Below are 20,181 nucleotides of genomic sequence, written 5' to 3' on the forward strand. Positions count from 1 at the left end.
CGAAATACCATAATGGGTCTACACTACAGGCAAATGTCTGGTGCAACAACATAGAATCAGAAGAATAATAGAACAATAGAATTCGAACATAGTCATTTAGTAACATTACATCTGTGCTGAACCTACCTTCACTATAACTGACTAGTGGCTACAGCCAGCGTGGTCTAGAACCAAATATCATGAAGCGAAAGGTTTTGAAGCAAAGCTTTTTATTACAAGTATTAGTGAAAGATACACTTCAAATTGTAGCAAAGCAAAACTAAAGGCCTAAAAGAAAGAATTATAAAACAAAAGACATTTAAAACTGAAATAAAAAGACCTGTTGGTACAACAGAGTTTGAAACATACAGAGTAGTAAGGGAGAGAGATCGAGGCATGGAACTCATGTGGCTACCTTGTTTGTATCATCAAACACCCATTGATTTTAGCTGGTGCCTCAGGACTCAAATGGTATCACAGCGCACAACCCTAACTGACGCACGTCAAATACAAAAATAACCTCAAGATACCGATGAAACATATAGGAAACTCTTTAAAAGTCCAGCATTCTTGGCCACTGACGAGATCGGTCTTCAAACCAGTGTAACATTGTAACAGCATCCGATAATCTCTCGAGCAAATGTTACTTCAAAATCTTAACATGGACTGCGAACGGACTGAAAGCAAGCAGCGTCTGCTTGCACATCAATCAGATAGCTAAATGGAGTAAACATGTCGTAAACAAAGGATTTGTCTGTGGGTATTAGGTAGAAAAGCCTATTAAAAGTTCTGAACAGGGTTGACGACCCCTTCCAAGCGCCATGCCTCTGACCTCTGACCCTAGAGTGAGGTGGGGACAACTAACAGACACTGTGGGCAAACAGAACAGCAACTAATTATTACAACACCTTGATTCGTTATACAGGTACAAGTACAGCACACAGAACCCTCGGGCTCCTGTTCTTACATCCATACACGTGGGGAAACATACACTTTTGTACGTTGGGGCTCACCAACTACTGTAGCACTATTAGTGGTTTGAAAAGAAACACGAGGATGCCATTTTGGAGTTAGGCCATTTTTTGGGGGACTCAACTCAGGCATTCCGTCGTCGTAAATAAAACCCAACAACGAAGTAAGAACACACTTAAGGCGGAGGCTTGTGTTTGAGCGGAACGAGACTTTACACTCCACTCCTCACTGTGTAAAAGTCTCTGGCACAAGGGAAAAGTGAACGGACAGAAGCCCCACCTAACATCCTCTGCCTTAGCACAGTCACCGTCATTCCCTCCATTTTCTCCTCTATTCTCACCCACCTGCACTCTACCAGGCCAGGGGAGTTTACACGGCTAACATAGTAGCAGCTCTGGATGAGGATGTGAGTTTTTTTTTTTTTTTAACAAGGCTCAGCTCAGTCCGTGTGGTTCAGTAAAGGTTCCCCTAACCCTACAGGAGATGAGACGCATCATGTGGGGGTGGCCTCATCAAGATGGGAGGAGAGAACCGGGGAGGAGAGAGGGAAGACAGAGTACAAGAAGGTGGTAAGAGGACATATGAGAAGGCTTCTTCCCTTCACGAGGAACCAACCAGCTAGACGCAGGGGTCTACATAATTAATACCTCATTAAAAAAAATACTAAAAATAAAAATAAAACTGGTCCCCCTGCTCAACTATGCCCCTCCGTCCGCCCACCACCACGTTGCTGTGCTTGCGTGTCTGGGGAGGATAAGGCTTCAACATGGAGAGGTGGGGGGGGGGGGGGTTTAAGGCCTCGTCCCCTAGCTCCACCTCCACCATGCTTCCAATGAGACTCTAGCTAGCCGCTCGTTTATGCACCCAATAAATACAGCATAAAATATTTTGCAATATACATTTCATATACATATTAAAAAGAACGACACATTTAAATAGGACGACAAAATAAAAACGTTCGGCTCAAGTCAGATAAGTGTTAAGACAAAAAAAACTAAAACAAGAATATCTTACAGTTATACTTCTGTCTCTAAAATAGTTATAAGAATATCATAATCAGGTATTAATCAAGCATTATACTGTAATAACCAAAGCAATATTTGCAGTTTTTCCTCTCATGTAGTATAACATATGCAGCATACCAAGGTAAGTGAGGCGCACATATATATATATTATATATTTGAATCTCTTGTAAAGGTATCCCCCCCCCTGGACTGACGGGTACCCCAAATGACTCATACAGACCCCTCGGAGTCTTATTCTACACCCAAACTGCCCCAAAACGCCAATGAAAGTGGGCCCACTATCCTTCCAATAAGGACAAGACAGACACAAGGCAGGGCGAGGCATTGCACTAGGATGAGAGAATGCCATGGGCCAGACAACTGCCGACTTCCTAATATGGATGCCCTGCTTCCTAATACGGATGCCTTATATTGGAACACTTAAAAACCATTGGTGGTTTCAGATTCTTAAGGAGAACCCATATAAAATGCAGGCTGACTCAAAACAGAGCCATCATTAGCGAAGTCACATGAGCTGGAGGCACGCTTTTAAAATGACCACTTGGTAGCGATAGCAACCGTTTTGTTTGGTGTCGTAATCCAATTCCCTTTCCCAGAGGAGGAGAATCTCCTCATTCACATAATAAACAAGTCTTTGATAGTAAACTGTATCTGGGAGGTGGGGATTGGAGGAGGAACAGAGACAGAAAACCTCTTGGCTTTATGTCCGAGAGAGAGTGGCAGTCTATAAAGTGCTGTGCTATGTTTGTCATTCGTGGGCCAGGCTGTGTTACACACACACACACACATCGGTTTTAACTGTGACCTCGCTTGTCAACACAAGTTCCATTGTACCAACCTACCAAGTCCATTGGTCCAGACTCAAAATGCACCACTAAGTGAACGCTCAACCACAATCATAGACTCTAATGTCTTTAACAAACAGACTGCGGGTCCTCAGTATCAATCTTGGTGTGTGGTGTGTGTGTGTGTGTGTGTGTGTGTGTGTGTGTACACTGTGCATAAAACGCAGGTGTGTTTTTTTTTTTCCTTCAAAAATGAGATAGACGTCTTTTTGATTTTCCGTTTGACTTTTGTTTTACAGCACCACCATAAAGAAAGGCACTTTCCGTGGACTTCGTCACTCTGCCATAGATTTACCTTCCACCCCGAAAAGAAAGAACATACAACACAGAATCCAGTATATCTGTGCGTCACAGGCAATGGAATGAACACACATACAGCTACTGTAAATATAGCTACTTTTCCATAGAGTATAGCAAACTCTGGGGTGATGTTTTAGACCTAGAAAGGCCTTGCTCATAAATATCCATAAACTAAGCAAAAAAACAGCTGAAAAAAAACCGAACATCTGAAAAACGTTACGGATGACGATGTAGCGAGTTCTAATGTTATAAGGATGTTAGGCAAACACATCTGCTATATGTAAACATGTGTTCTTTTGCCCAGGAAAATCTGAATGTTCTACAGTCCTTGACGTTCCTCATAATGTCAGCTTGGATGAGAGCTACGCTTGTCGCTTGCTAAACAATGTCCCGATCCATACACGTCACCTCCCTCAAATGGCACTTAGCCCTACTTCTCACTTCACAAACACCAGAACCAGCCACATGCACAAAAACCCATCTAACTACAATACCCTACTCTGTACCAACCAACACACACACACACACACACACACTTAACTTCTTCTGTCCTCTAGTCTTCCATCTTTTCTCCACTTCTCAGGGGAATCCGATGGCAGATCTACTGGCTATGGAATGTAGTCCTCTGGCAATGGGAGTCAAAAGTCAGGAGAAAGTGGGAAAAACAAATGAGATTATAGGCTTTGTCACATTGCAGACTTACTGGAGGCCTATAGCCTATGTATTTCTGAGCACAAGAAGTTCCCTTGGTTGCGCGAGGAGAAAAGCAACAGTTACAGGCCAAGTCTCACTCTATAGGGGCCTCATAACCCACAAGGCTTAGCCTCATAACCCACAAGGCTTAGCCTCATAACCCACAAGGCTTAGCGTAAAACACTGCGGGCCACATCGGTACAAAACGTTGAAGATGACCAGTCAAGGTAACCATCTCATTCTTTAAATCAACTACATCTTTTTAAAAGTGGGTCTACAAACACTTTGACAAGCTCCGGTTTCTCCCGCTCTCCCCTACTCTACAGGTGTCAACTCCCGCCTGAGAAAGACGATCTGGATCAGAACAATTATGCTCTTAAATTTTTTTTAAAAAAGTCAAATGATTCCATTTGGATTCTATGACAACAGGGAAGATCTGACAACAGCTGCCAAGAGTGACAGAAATAGAAGCACCTCTTACTTCTAGAACTCAGAGACAAGTCCACTACATCCCGATCCATAACAGTCTAACAACCCAGACTCACGTTACATGTCGAAATACATCCACTGCACGCACGCCAAAATAAACTAATTCATGTTATACATTGCCACAGGACACGAGTCAACAACAGTCTATTGCATCATCAACTCTTACATATTTTATTACCGTTTACCTTTAATGATATTATTACTATGATGAATAACTATAACTACATATGTTCGATTTTTTTGGTTAGCAAAAATAAGTGGTGTGAGCATTACAATAATGTACATATACACATCTTCCAATCTGGCTTTTTAAAAAGGCTTTTTGGACACTAGTGAAGATCATGAAGGCTCAAACTCATTGGCTTCCAGCCAGGGGAAGGCTAGAGTCGGGAAGGCAGTCAAAACGCAACTACAGGGGGGGAGAGGATTCTACCATTGGACCACACTACCGTTCACCTATTGGGGCAGTCCTTGCTTTGAGAACTGTGTCCTTGTATCATTGTACCGTCAAAAACAAGGGATTCTCAATGGCAACCGTTTCCACTAACAGTTAGGACGAGAATCCCTACAGTGCCCCACATAACAGACCCTCTCGTTTACCTCATTGGGAGGTTTACTACGGTACATTTGTACCCCCCCAAAGGCCTACTCAGACTGCAAATTCTCAAAAGGTGTGCGGCAAGGAGGCCACACACCCCCATAGCACCAGAGGCATGTGTTCGGTCTGACACACACTTCTTTTAGTGCAGATTATTGTCTTTCTCTTGAACACCACTAGGCATGCCTCACGTCACAGAGCACAGAGGAGCTAAGCAGCGACCGCACAAGTCACTCACCCAGTCTCCCGGACTTCCAAGAATCATCGAACTGTTGACTCCAGCAGACAGCTAGCTACTATTGGTTTGGATGCTCAGTTATATGGCGGGGAAAAATGAAATGTCGGCTTAGCTCTCCTGCCGCTCATGACTGAGGCACGCCTCGATTCTTAGTCACCTTGAGTACATATAGATATAGCAGCTAGATCCATGTCTGATGAGGATAGAGACAGAGTGCAGCACGACTTGATCTGCTAAAATACTGCTGCTATTAGGCAAAGACAATAGGATAAACTAACACACACACACACACACACACACACACACACACACACACACACACACACACACACACACACACACACACACACACACACAGAATATATAGATTTTCTATCATGAGGATTTCAATGCGATGCAATGTCTGTCAAAAAAAAAAAAGAGGCAAAATGTAGCTTAAAGTCAACTTTCTCCAGCTAAACTTTGCCCTTTAACTTCCTTGTTTGAATACATTTTAAAAAGGCTAGGATCGCCACGTCATAATCCATCCATACAACTTCCATTTGACTGTTCATTTCCAAAACCAGGCACTTGATTTCTAACCCATAACACACTCACTGGCATAACCATTAGACTTCCCGAACACCTCTAATCCCTTCATAAAGAGGAGCTACGGGTAAGTGCCAATTGTGTGAACAGAGTTCTCATAGAAGATCTGGGTTCTGCCACATTCTCGTAACTCACTGCTAGACTTCCAGATATTCAAACCGTATCTTCTAGAAGAAGCTTCCTTCCCTCAGCTAAAAGATTATTGCACTAGGAGAAAGCAACATGATCTGTCATTCAATTTAGGATCTTCCACCACAAATTAAAATCCAAGAGAAAGGATAGATCTAAAGAGCAATGAGATAGAAAGAATGCAGAAATAAAAACGCCCGTCTCATATTAAATTACTATATCTTGACCGTACTAATAAATACTGGAAAGAATGGTAAAAAAAAACAAAAAAAAAACAAGCACCTTAAATATCAAAACACATGATGTACAGGAAAGAAAATTCCAAACAGGGTCACATTGCAACGTAGTTAGTTGATGTGACAGCACATTAGGCCTATGTCATAGGGGACTGACCTAGGGTGTGATATCGTTGTATTACCCTCTATGATGTGTGCCAATGTATACGCACAGCACTTATTGGTTCAAGTCAAATGATAACGAGTTGGAAATCATATGATTAGCATCATAGCTTATTCCCCAGACAGGTTGGGACTTTTGAAGAGAGCATTTACACCGTTCAGACACCAGGTGGCACTGTGCTCACAATAATAGCTTGTGTTCGTCTCCTAGTACCCAGTGTCCATTGACACTCACACTTTTGATAAGTCACCATTGGCTAAAAAAAGCTGGAGAGGAAAGGAGAGGAAAATACCAGTGGCAAGCTTGTGCGCCATGATGGGTCTGCACCGATAGAGATCCACCCTTCACACTCCTGATCCTCTTCTTCTCTCCTCAACCTTTGATAAAGAAAAGTCAAAACAGAACTAATAAACGAAAAAGCGCAGGAAGTGCTGCCGTTAAAAACTGAGATGACGTAAAAGGCATGATGACGAAAGGGAACGATTTCTGCAACGTTGACCATACACATCCGGAATCAAAACAGATCTCCTTCATGACCGGAGAAAAGGAGGGAGGGACTGGAGGAGGGTGGGGGCGGAGTTGGGGTGCCCAGGAAAAGCAGTTGGCTGGTTTAATATTGCATAATAGTGCCAAGTTCTTCCTCTCTTGTTTAAAAGCAGCGTCTGTCTGCATCCTCAGTCCATTGCGGGGGGCTTCCCCCACCCCCCTCTACACAGTGTCAGGTCCGGATTGACTGGTTGTGGGGGGATACAACCCTCCTTGACTGGCAGGCGGGGTTTGTGTGTGTGTGTGTGTGTGTGTGCTTTAAGTACAGTGATGGTGATGTGGGGTGGTGCTCAGGCGAAGTACATGGTCCTCAGCGTGTCGTGGTGAATCTGCACCGCCTTGGCCAGAGCCTGGGGGTCCCGACCGTTACTCTGACCAGAGACATGGCTGCCCTCCGCACTGGGAGAAGAGAAGACATTCATCAGGACAGAGACATACATGAATGGATCAGAAAGACAGGTCAACTATCACACACACTTCTTTGAAGCTACATTTCTTTACGTAGAAAGCTAGCTTTCTGGGGCAGTAGACTACCTAGCGCTGCTTTGGGGGGGCAGTAAACTACCTAGCGCTGCTTTGGGGGGGCAGTAAACTACCTAGCGCTGCTTTGGGGGGGGGCAGTAAACTACCTAGCGCTGCTTTGGGGGGGGGGCAGTAAACTACCTAGCGCTGCTTTGGGGGGGCAGTATACTACCTAGCGCTGCTCTGGGGGGGCAGTATACTACCTAGTGGCACTCCTAGTGGCCGGGGACTTTAATGAAGGAAAACTTAAAACCGTTTTACCAAATTTCTATCAGCATGTTTAATGTGCAACCAGAGGGAAAAAAATTCTAGACCACCTTTACTCCACACACAGAGACGTGTACAAAGCTCTCCCTCGCCCTCCATTTGGCAAATATGACCATAATTCTATCCTCCTGATTCCTGCTTACGAGCTAAAATTAAAGCAGGAAGCACCAGTGACTCAGTCAATTAAAAAAAGTGGTCAGATGAAGCCGATGCTAAGCTACAGGACTGTTTTGCTAGCACAGACTGGAATATGTTCCAGGATTCTTCCTATGGCATTGAGGAGTACACCACTTCAGTCATTGGCTTCATCAATAAGTGCATCGATGACGTCGTCCCCACAGTGATCGTACGTGCATACACCAACCGGAAGCCATGGATTACAGGCAACATCAGAACCGAGCTAAAGGCTAGAGCTGCCGCTTTCAAGGAGAGGGACTCTAACCCGGAAGGTTATAAGAAATCCCACTATGTCCTCCAACAAACCATCAAAATATCAATACAGGACTAAGATCGAATCCTACTACACCGGCTCCGACGCTCGTTGGATGTGGCAGGGCTTGCAAACCATTACTGACTACAAAAGGGAAGCACAACCGAGAGCTGCCCAGTGACACAAGCCTACAGACGAGCTGAACCACTTCTATGCTCGCTTCGAGGCAAGTAACACTAAAACATGCATGAGAGCACCAGCTGTTCTGGACGACTATGTGATCACGCTCTACGCAGCCGATGTAAGACCTTTAAACAGGTCAACATTCACAAGGCCGCAGGGCCTGACGGATTACCAGGACGTGTACTGCGAGCATGCGCTGACCCACTGGCAAGTGTCTTCAGACATTTTCAACTTCTCCCTGTCCGAGTCTGTAATACCAACATGTTTAAGCAGACCACCATAGTCCCTGTGCCCAAGAACACTAAGGTAACCTGCCTAAATGACTACTGTCCCATAGCACTCACGTCTGTAGCCATGAAGTGGTTTGAAAGGCTGGTCATGGTTCACATCAACACCATTATCCCAGAAACCCTAGACCCACTCCAATTTGCATACCGCCCTAACAGATCCACAGATGATGCAATCTCTATTGTACTCCACATTGCCCTTTCACACCTGGACAAAAGGAACACCTATGTGAGAATGCTATTCATTGACTACAGCTCAGCGATCAACACCATAGTGCCCTCAAAGCTCATCAATAAGCTAAGGACCCTGGGACTAAACACCTCCCTCTGCAACTGGATCCTGGACTTCCTGACGGGCCGCCCCCAGGTGGTAAGGGTAGGTAACAACACATCCGCCACGCTGATCCTCAACACAGGGGCCCCTCATGGGTGCGTGCTCAGTCCCCTCCTGTACTCCCTGTTCACCCATGATTGCACGGCCAGGCACAACTCCAACACCATCATTAAGTTTGCCGATGACAACAGTGGTAGGCCTAATCACCGACAATGACGAGACAGCCTATAGGGAGGAGATCAGAGACCTTGTCATGTGGTGCCAGGACAACAATCTCTCCCTCAATGTGATCAAGACAAAAGGAGACGATTGTGGACTACAGGAAAAGGAGGACCGAGCACGCCCCCATTCTCATCGACGGGGCTGTAGTGGAGCAGGTTGAGAGCTTCAAGTTCCTTGGTGTTCACATCAACAAACTAACATGGTCCAAGCACACCAAGACAGTCGTGAAGAGGGCACGACAGAACCTATTACACCTCAGGAGACTGAAAAGATTTGGCATGGGTCCGCAGATCCTCAAAAAGTTCTACAGCTGCACCATCGAGAGCATCCTGCCTGGTATGGTACCTGCTCGGCCTCCAACCGCAAGGCACTAGAGGGTAGTGCGTACGGCCCAGTATATCACTAGGGCCAAGCTTCCTGCCATCCAGGACCTCTATACCACGCGGTGTCAGAGGAAGGCCTTAAAAATTGTCAAAGACTCCAGCCACCCTAGTCAGACTGTTCTCTCTGCTACCGCACATCAAGCGGTACCTGAGCGCCAAGTCTAGGTCAAAGAGGCTTCTAAACAGATTCTACCCAAAGACATAAGACTCCTGAACATCTAATCAAATGGCTACCCAGACCATTTCCATTGCTGCCCCCCCCCTCTCTTTTACGCCGCAGCTACTCTGTTAATATCTATGCATACTCAGTAGTCTGTTTAATAACTCTACCTACATGTACATATTACTTCAATTAACCGGTGCCCCCGCACATTGACTCTGTACCGGTACCTTCTGTATATAGTCTCGCTATTGTTATTTTACTGCTGCTCTTTAACTACTTTTTACTTTTATTTCTTAACTCGGCATTGTTGGTTAAAGGCTTGTAAGTAAGCATTTCACTGTAAGGTCTACACCTGTTGTATTCGGCACATGTGACTAATACAATTTGATTTGGGGGTAGTATACTATCTAGAGCTGCTTTGGTGGCAGTAGAACACACAAAAAAAAACAGTATTGAAGTACTGTACATTTCACCAAAAATAGATAGGAAATATGAAACGTAATGTTGAGCACAACAGAGGCGAAGCATGCAGAAAGACTAAACCCGCCCAGATTGTTTTGTGCAGTGATAGAGTAACCCCCACCCCCATTAACCCCCACCCCTATCCCTGCCAATCACCTGTCGTGCTCCTTGTCCACCAGATGGTAGCGGGCACGGAAGGCCACCAGGTGGGCGTAGTAGGCTGGCGCGGGGATGGAGACGGAGCGGGTACAGCGCACGTAGGTGTGGCACAGCTGGTAGGTGAGCAGCTGGAACTCATCGGCCGTGAAGCAGTTGTCGTCCCACAGGACGTGGTAGTGGGAGGGCCGACTGGTCCCCTGGGGAAAGCAGACAGCAGAAGTTATACATACTACACAGCCCCAATTTGTGGATTTAATGGAGATGTGGTATAAAAAGTGATGTAAAAAGAGACAATGGCTTTCAACTACAATTCTGGAGAATTGGGTTTTAGAATGAGGTATAGGCCTATTCTCGTTTTTTTCAACTACAAAACCAAAGAGTATTTGGTAGTTTAGTTTCAGTAAAGAACTGTCTACCTTCCAAAAAACCAAAACCAAAAAAATGCAGTGTGAATAAACTGTGATTAAATTAAAAAAATACAGTGTATTTCCCGAAATTTCATGAAGCCATTTCCTGAGAGCAAAGTGCAGTGAGGCAGCAGGCTAGATGAACAGATGAATGCTGCAGTACCTGTATTCCAGCGTGACTGCAGAGGTAAAAGTCAAACTCGTAGGGGTGCGTGATGTCCGTGTCCACCGTGGTGCCAGCAGGAATGTTTCCACTACGTCCAACCTGAACGAAGAGAAGATGTCGATTTGGGGTTATTATTAATATCTGTCCATCTTAAAAACATCCTTCCATCTGTCCTGTTCTACTTCAACACCAAGCTTCACACACGTCCATTCATTGAACTTTCCCCTTGGACTCATTTAATGACGTCAGAAAGTGAACGAACGGGGGAGGTGTAGAGTGTTTATTTGATATATTTACCTTCATTTAACTAGACAAGTCGGTAACGAACAAATAATTTTTTACAACGACGGCCTACCCCCGACCAAACGCTAACGACGCTGGGCCAATTGTGCGCCGCCTTATCTCCACAGCTCTGAATGATGTAATCTACAAATGACCAGAATAATGAAAAAATTGATTTCTCCCTGTCCGTCAAAGTTCACTTCACTTGTAAACAAGGTGATAACTCCAAAAGCCCTGCTCTCCCAGGCCTTGAGTGGCACTCCAGGTCCGTCAATTCACATCAGGCCTAATGCTATAATGGAATATAATTACCAGGGGTGAGGAGAGCAGGTCCATTGACAACAGTGTAATTGGATAATTAGGACAACCATTTAGAGCGGTTAATAAAGACCACGGACCAACTCTGTAACACACAATTCCCCCCTAATCTATAAAGGGCTTTTCACACTGGTGTGCCAAACAGAGTTGAGTCAAGCTGTAATGAGCTGGCCTGGTTACGCATCTACTAAAGCAGGAACAGTGCTAGAAGAAAATGTAAGAACCAGCACAGTTTGGGTGTGATTTGGCCCCATAGTGTGACTCAGGCATGGGTATTATCTCAGAATGACCCTAAGGTAGCTGGGAGGGTGGCAAGAAGGAAAAGAGGGCTCACTCACTCTTTCGTTGCGGTCGGCACAGAAGAGGCGGGTGTGGTGGCGTTTCTGGACCACGATGTAGGTGATGCCGGGCTGGTACTCCTTCTCTAAGCCAATGCATGCCTCGCGGATGGCCAGCAGCTCGTAGTACAACACCTGGGGTGGGCAGAGGGATAAAACGGGGTTAAAAACATCCATTACTGACGATATGACTTTCAATATCCTCCATCTCCGTTATGGGCAAGTTTTTCTAGTTCACACCAGTTGAGGCGGATGATATAGGCCTCAACATTGCACCCTTTCACCACCATCTGACAATGTGACAGGTAAATATGTGTCTTCATGTTTTGGTCACAGCCCATGCATGTTACTCTAATGTCCTCTTAGTGGATCTTCATGATGTGCATCAATGGTTTACTTACACAGATAGGACATCTACCTAACTTTAACAGTTTATTTAAAGAGGGACAACATTTGACATGCAACCTTTGACCCTCTGGTTTCTGAACTTCTGGAGGTGGAGAGAGACTTCCATTTTTTTGTCCCCAGGATAGTCACTCGGTCTTTACTCACCTGTCTAAACTGGCCCTCTGACACTCCGTCCCTGTAGAAGATGATCCTGGTGGGCTTGTAGCGGGTTGACTTGTAGAACTGGATCAGCAGCTCTCGGACCATAGAGGCCAGATCCTGGATCACCTCCTGCCTGGGCCTCTGGACCCTGACTGTGGCACAGTACCTGCTGGGGTGTGCGTCCATACTGCCTACCACCTGGAGAGAGAAAGATGTATAGAGAGAAACAGGGTGGGAGAGAGAAGGATGTAAAGCGAGAAACAGGGTGAGAGAGAGAGAGGGGTGTGTGTGTGTGTGTGTGTGTGTGTGTGTGTGTGTGTGTGTGTGTGTGTGTGTGTGTGTGTGTGTGTGTGTGAGAGAAAAACCAGCGCTGCACAAATTGATTAGCTCTGCACAAACATTATGAACTTGAATGCAGTGGCGATACAGTATAGACCAGGCCACAGAAGTCTCAAACATGTAGTCCTCACGCCAGATGAGGCCCGCGAGCCTATTTAATGCAGCCTGCGGTTGTCTTAGTAAATGTGGACCATGGTTGTAATAGTAAAAAAATATATAAATGTGGCCCCTGGGCAAAAAGAGATTGAGATTCCTGGTATAGGCCAATAGGAGTTAAGTGAACTCACTGCAGCAATGGAGGGCTTCTTCCCGTCTCCAGCAGGGGGGTGTGTAACGTCCGCCCCCAGGAAGATGATAGGCTGCTGGAATACTGAGGGTCTGGGTGGAGGAAGAGAGAAGGACCAATGAGGACAGAGTTCAAACAAAGGGTCTCTAATATGATTAAGGGTTTAGATTTCACACAGTATGTACAATTATGTCAATCATAAATTGGACGACACTTGATTGGGAGATTGATATTGATGGAATTTGTGTACAAAAAAAAAAGAAACATTCTCAAGACCAATACATACAGTATTAAAAAATAGATAGACTATTGTAGTAAGGGCTAACAAAGTTAATTTACTGTTTAAACGGATGCCCCGCTTCACAGGTCTCAAAAAATAAATACAATTGAACAATTAACTTGATTCATATGAATGATTCTTTGACAAAACAAACAATTCACTACATCATTATAGTAGCTGGGATTCGGTTCAATCGCGGTGGATCGAATCATGTGAATCAAAATAATAATTTGTGAATCGCAAACAGTAATTTTAGGAAAGAATATTAGCTGTAGCCTCCCTTTTGGATTATGTGGCGAAAAAAACTTGTTTTGTAGCTACTTCAAGCTAATTTATGCAAACTTCTAATGGAAGATAAATATGACTAAATTTGAAAAGGTACGTACATTTCCAAAAGAAAATGTGCTTACTTCAGCTGAATAAAAATATGTGTATGGTCATTCCACAGTCCTTCTATCCTCCAGCCACAGTGGCCACGTACCGTTGGTGGGGCACCAGGATATTGTTGATTCCCCCCAGCTTGACGTTGATCTTGAGGCAGAGGTTGGAGAGGGTCTGGGGGGACGTCTTCACCACGTTCTTCACCTGGACACACTGAGTGGCCATTCCTAGGAGAGTGTCTCCCACCCTCTTCACCTCCGCTACACAGGACCAGTAACAGGCAGTGATCAATCAATCTCTGTGCAATTAACAGTCAGATTAGGAACGTAAAGAGGAAAGTACCACCTGTGCTTTAAAGGGAAGGTATTGATAGATACCAGACAGATGTACACTATCTGTTAACATGCAACAGCACACATCCCTTATCAAAGCTGCTTCAGCAACACAAGAGTTTCAAAGAATAGCAGATTCTTTGGTAGAAGGATTATATAGATACAGAAAATGTTAGACCGTGAATCAGCACGGATAAGGTGATTGCAATGAACATCATGTGTATATGTACAGTTGAAGTCGGAAGTTTACATACACTTAGGTTGGAGTCAATAAAACTTATTTTCAACCGCTCCACAAATTTCATCTCAACAAACTATAGTTTTGGCAAGTCGGTTAGGACATCTACTTTGTGCATGACACAAGTCATTTTTCCAACAATTGTTTACAGACAGATTATTTCACGTATAATTCACTATCACAATTCCAGTGGGTCAGAAGTTTACATACACTAAGTTGACTGTGCCTTTAAACAGCTTGGAAAATTCCAGAAAAATGATGTCATGGCTTTAGAAGCTTCTGATAGGCTAATTGACATAATTTGAGTCAATTGGAGGTGTACCTGTGAATGTATTTCAAGGCCTACCTTCAAACTCAGTGCCTCTTTGCTTGACATTATGGGAAAAATCTAAATAAATCAACCAAGACCTCAGAAAAGAATTGTAGACCTCCACAAGTCTGGTTCATCCTTGGGAGAAATTTCCAAATGCCTGAAGCTACCACGTTCATCTGTACAAACAATAATACGTAAGTATAAACACCATGGGACCACGCAGTCGTCATACCACTCAGGAAGGAGACGCGTTCTGTCTCCTAGAGATGAACGCACCTTGGTGCGAATAGTGCAAATCAATCCCAGAACAACAGCAAAGGACCTTGTGAAGATGCTAGAGGAAACAGGTACAAAAGTATCTATATCCACAGTAAACGAGTCCTATATCGACATAACCTGAAAGACCGCTCAGCAAGGAAGAAGCCACTGCTCCAAAACCGGCAAAAAAAGTTAGACTACGGTTTTCAACTGTACATGGGGACAAAGATCATACTTTTTGGAGAAATGTCCTCTGGTCTGATGAAACAAAAATAGAACTGTTTGGCCATAATGACCATCATTATGTTTGGAGGAAAAAGGGGAGGCTTGCAAGCCGACGAACACCATCCCAACCGTGAAGCACGGGGGTGGCAGCATCATGTTGTGGGGGTGCTTTGCTGCAGGAGGGACTGGTGCACGTCACAAAATAGATGGCATCATGAGGAAGAAAAATTGTGTGGATATATTGAAGCAACATCTCAAGACATCAGTCAGGAAGTTAAAGCTTGGTCGCAAATGGGTCTTCCAAATGGACAATGACCCCAAGCATACTTCCAAAGTTGTGGCAAAATGCATGCACAACAAAGTCAAGGTATTGGAGTGGCCATCACAAAGCCCTGACCTCAATCTTATAGAACATTTGTGGGCAGAACTGAAAAAGCGTGTGCAAGCAAGGAGGCCTACAAACCTGACTCAGTTACACCAGCTCTGTCAAGAGGAATGGGCCAAAATTCACTCAACTTATTGTGGGAAGCTTGTGGAAGGCTACCAGAAATGTTTGACCCAAGTTAAACAATTTAAAGGCAATGCTACCAAATACTAATTGAGTGTATGTAAACTTTTGACCCACTGGGAATGTGAAGAAATAAAAGCTGAAATAAATCATTATCTCTACTATTATTCTGACATTTCACATTCTTAAAATAAAGTGGTGATCCTAACTAACCTAAGACAGGGAATTCTTACTAGGATTAAATGTCAGGAATTGTGAAAAACTGAGTTTAAACGTATGTGGCTAAGGTGTATGTAAACTTCCAGCTTCAACTGTACACTACCGTTCAAAAGCTTTGGGTCACTTAGAAATGTCCTTGTTTTTGAAAGAAAAGCAATTTTTTTGTCCATTAAAATAACATCAAATTGAACAGAAATACAGTGTAGAAATTGTTAATGTTGTAAATTATTATTGTAGCTGGAAACGGCAGATAAAAAAAAAAAAAGAGGACCATGATCAGCAACCATCACTCCTGTGTTCCAATGACACGTTGTGTTAGCTAATCCAAGTTTATAATTTTAAAAGGCTATTTGATCATTAGAAAATCATTTTGCAATTATGTTAGCACGGCTGAACACTGTTGTGCTGATTAACCTCTCTTGGGTAGGGGGCAGTATTTTGACGTCCGGATGTAAAGCGCGCCTGTAGTAAACTGCCTGCTACTCAGGCCCAGAAGGTAGGATAGGCATATTATTAGTAGATTTGGATAAAACACTCTGAAGTTTCTAAAACTGTTTGAATGATGTCTGTGAGTATAACAGAACTCATATGGCAGGCAAAAACCTGAGAAAAAAATCCAACCAGGAAGTGTGGAAATCTGAGGTTTGTAGTTTTTCAAGTGATTCCCTATCCAATATACAGTGTCTGTGGGGTCATTTTGCACTTCCTGAGGCTTCCACTAGATGTCAACAGTCTTTAGAACGTTGTTTCATGCTTCTACTGTGAATGGGGAGAGAATAAGAGGTCTTGGAATCAGATGACTGAGAAAATGACATGAGCTCAGTGGCGCGCACTCCCGTGAGAGTTAGCTATGTTCCTTTTCCTTCTTGAAGACAAAGAAATCGTCCGGTTAGAATATTATGGAAGATTTATGATAAAAACATCCTAAAGATTGATTCTATACATCGTTTGACATGTTTCTACGAACTGTAATAACTTTTTTGACTTTGTCTGAACTTACTGCGCGAGCACAGTGCATTTGGGTTACTCGACTGAACGCGCAAACAAAAAGGAGGTATTTGGACATAAATATGTACTTTATCGAAACAAATGAACATTTATTGTGGAACTTGGATTCCTGGGAGTGCATTCCGATGAAGATCAAAGGTAAGTGAATATTTATAATGCTATTTCTGAGTTTTGTTGACTCCACAAAATGGCGGGTTTGGTTTTGTGACTGAGCGCTGTACTCAGATCATTGCAAAGTGTGCTTTTGAAATCTGACACAGCGGTTGCATTAAGGAGAAGTGTATCTATAATTCTTTGAATAACAGTTGTATATTTTATCAACGTTTATGATGAGTATTTCTGTAAATTGATGTGCTCATTCACCGGAAGTTTTGGGAGGCAAAACATTTCTGAACACGCCAATGTAAAAATTGGGTTTTTGGATATAAATATGAACTTTATGAACATGTATTGTGTAACATGAAGTCCTATGAGTGCCATCTGATGAAGATCATCAAAGGTTAGTAATTAATTTTAGCTGTATTTCTGTTTTTTGTGACGCCTCTCCTTGCTTGGAAAATGGCTGTGTGGTTTTCCTTGTCTATGTGCTGTCGTAACATAATCTAATGCTATGCTTTCGCCATAAAGCCTTTTTGAAATCGGACAGTGTGGTTGGATTAACGAGAAGATTATCTTTAAAATGGTGTATAATACTTGTATGTGTGAGAAATTTGAATTATGAGATTTGTTGTTTTGAATTTGGCGCTGTGCTATTTCACTGGCTGTTGGCGAGGTGGGACGCTACTATCCCACATACCCTAGAGAAGTTAAAGAAGCAATAAAACTGGTCTTCTTTAGACTAGTTGAGTATCCGGAACATCAGCATTTCTGGGTTCGATTACAGGCTCAAAATGGCCAGAAACAAAGACCTTTCATATGAAACTCGTCAGTCTATTTTATTATTATTCTTATTCTGAGAAATGAAGGCTATTCCAAATTGCCAAGAAAGTGAAGATCTCGTACAACGCTGTGTACTACTCCATTCACAGAACAGCGCAAACTGGCTCTAACCAGAATAGAAAGACGAGTGGGAGGCCCCAGTGCACAACTGAGCAAGAGAACAAGTACATTAGAGTGTCTAGTTTGAGAAACAGACACCTCACATGTTCTCAACTGGCAGCTTCATTAAACAGCATCTGCAAAACACCAGTCTCATCATCAACAGTGAAGAGATGACTCCGGGATGCTGGCCTTCTAGGCAGAGTCCCTCTGTCCAGTGTCTGTGTTCTTTTGCCCATCTTAATCTTTTCTTTTTATTGGCCAGTCTGAGATATGGCTTTTTCTTTGCAACTCTGCCTAAAAGGCCAGCATCTCGGAGTCGCCTCTTCACTGTTGATGTTGAGACTGGTGTTTTGTGGGTACTGTTTATCCTCTATGGGCTATGTGGGACGCAAGCGTCCCACCCCTGGTACACCCAATCAACAACAGGTGAAATATCAAGACCGCCAAATTTGAAAACAATTAAATGTCATAATTCAAATTTCTCAAACATACAACTATCTTACACCCTTTGAAAGATAAACATCTCCTTAATCTAACCACGTTGTCCGATTTCAAAAAGGCTTTACGGCAAAAGCATAAAGTTAGATTATGTTAGGAGAGTACATTGACAATAGCTGTGTGTAATGTTTTGTCAATTCAAAGAAAGGCGTCACCAAAAGCAGAAAACCAGCTAAAATGATGCACTAACCTTTGACAATCTCCATCAGATGACACTCCTAGGACATTGTTAGACAATGCATGCATTTTTTGTTCTATCAAGTTCATATTTATATCCAAAAACAGCGTTTTACTATGGCGTTGATGTTGAGGAAATCGTTTCCCTCCAATAACCGCCAGTCAAGCAGCACAACAAATTAAATAATTACTATTCGAAAACATTGGTAAAATATTATATTGTCATTCAAAGAATTATAGATTTACATCTCTTGAACGCAACCGGATTGCCAGATTTAAAAATAACCTTACTGGGAAATCACACTTTGCAATAATCTGAGCACTGCGCCCAGAAAAATACGCTTTGCGATACAGACTAACCACCATGTTGGAGAGATCTAAAATCGAAAATACTATGTAAATAATCCATTACCTTCGATTCTCTTCATCAGATGTCACTTCCAGGAATCCCAGGTCCATAACAAATGTAGTTTTGTTCGAAAAAGCTCCTAATTTATGTCCAAAAAGCTAAGTGTTGTTAGCACATGATCTATGCCAGCCGGACTTCTCGTCATGAACAAGGGGAAAAAAAATATTTACGTTCGTTCAAACATGTCAAACGTTGTATAGCATAAATCATTAGTGCCTTTTTTAACCAGAACATGAATAATATTCAAGGCGGACGTTTGCATTCTCTTTTAAAACGTTTTGGAACGAGAGTACCCAACATGAACTCGCGCGCAAGAGTCTAATCGGCCATCACCGTTCCAAGGCTCTTGTTCGTTCAGTTCTCACAGTATAAGACTCAAAACACTTTGTAAAGACTGGTGACATCTAGTGGAAGCCATAGGAAGTGCTCAACGATTAATAAGCCCCTGTGTGTTTCAATGGCATATGCTTAAAGGTAATTCAACACATCAGGTATCCACTTCCTGTCAGAATTTGTCTCAGGGTTTTGACTGCCATATGAGTTCTGTTATACTTACAGACACCATTCAAACAGTTTTAGAAAATTCAGAGTGTTTTCTATCCAAACCTGAACAATAATATGCATATTCTAGCTTCTGAGTTGGTGTAGGAGGCAGTTAAAAATGGGCACATATTTTTTTCAAAATTCTCAATACTGCCCCCTAGCCCCAAGAGGTTTTAATGAAGCTGCCAGTTGAAGACTTGTGAGGCATCTGCTTCTCAAACTAGACACTAATGCACTTGTCCTCTTACTCAGTTGTGCACCGGGGCCTCCCACTCTTTCTATTCTGTGCTTTTCTTTCTTTCAAAAACAAAGACATTTCTAAGTGACCCCAAACTTTTGAACGGTAGCATATGTCTATGGGTGCCGCCTACCGTAGACGGGGGTCTTTCCAGGCAGGATGACGATGATGAGCTGCAGTCCAGAGTAGGTGTTCTTCAGGTGCCTGAACATGGGCTCCACACTGTCGGCTCCCTGGGCGTATTTACAGAAACACGGCTGGCCCTGAATGGGCATCCCAGCATCCTTGGAGATCTTACGCAGCTGGTCTGTGAAACCCCTATAGAAGGAGGTGGGTAATGGATGGAGGAAGAGAGAGGGATGTGGAAGAGAGTGATGGAAGAATTAGGGAGGGAAAGAGGAATGAGGAAGAGAAAGTCAGTAATGGGAGAAATGAGGGAGGGGGAGGAGGGAAAAAGTAAGGGTTGTAAAGACCAAATATAATCTGGTTGGTTAGGGAATGTTTTAGTAATGAAATCCTTGAAAGTCGCTGTGTAAATTCTAAGGTTGTATCAGAGGCGTAGAGGACAAAGTAACTACACAAGGATCACTTTCTTATCTGGAAGGCCATCTCCAA

The 20,181-nt window shown here is 43.3% G+C and overlaps 1 protein-coding gene across 2 annotated transcripts in view; it reads right to left on the reverse strand.

Moving 5' to 3' along the window:
• Positions 1–192: 192 nt before the first annotated feature.
• The window catches only part of LOC106582842 (protein argonaute-3), a 53,605-nt gene continuing 33,616 nt past the window's right edge, over positions 193–20,181 (reverse strand). For both annotated transcript variants that reach the window (XM_014166360.3, XM_014166350.3), the window contains exons 12-19: positions 19,700–19,884; positions 13,660–13,819; positions 12,900–12,990; positions 12,277–12,471; positions 11,725–11,859; positions 10,784–10,885; positions 10,211–10,410; positions 193–7,200 (exon numbers count right to left, since the gene is read on the reverse strand). In XM_014166360.3, the coding sequence (XP_014021835.1) occupies positions 7,092–7,200; positions 10,211–10,410; positions 10,784–10,885; positions 11,725–11,859; positions 12,277–12,471; positions 12,900–12,990; positions 13,660–13,819; positions 19,700–19,884 (1,177 nt within the window). In that variant the 3' untranslated portion in view covers positions 193–7,091. The remainder of the gene's footprint in view (positions 7,201–10,210; positions 10,411–10,783; positions 10,886–11,724; positions 11,860–12,276; positions 12,472–12,899; positions 12,991–13,659; positions 13,820–19,699; positions 19,885–20,181) is intronic.

Source organism: Salmo salar, chromosome 02 (assembly GCF_965601325.2).
Source record: "Salmo salar chromosome 02, fSalSal1, whole genome shotgun sequence".
In the NCBI taxonomy this organism is placed as follows: domain Eukaryota; kingdom Metazoa; phylum Chordata; class Actinopteri; order Salmoniformes; family Salmonidae; genus Salmo; species Salmo salar.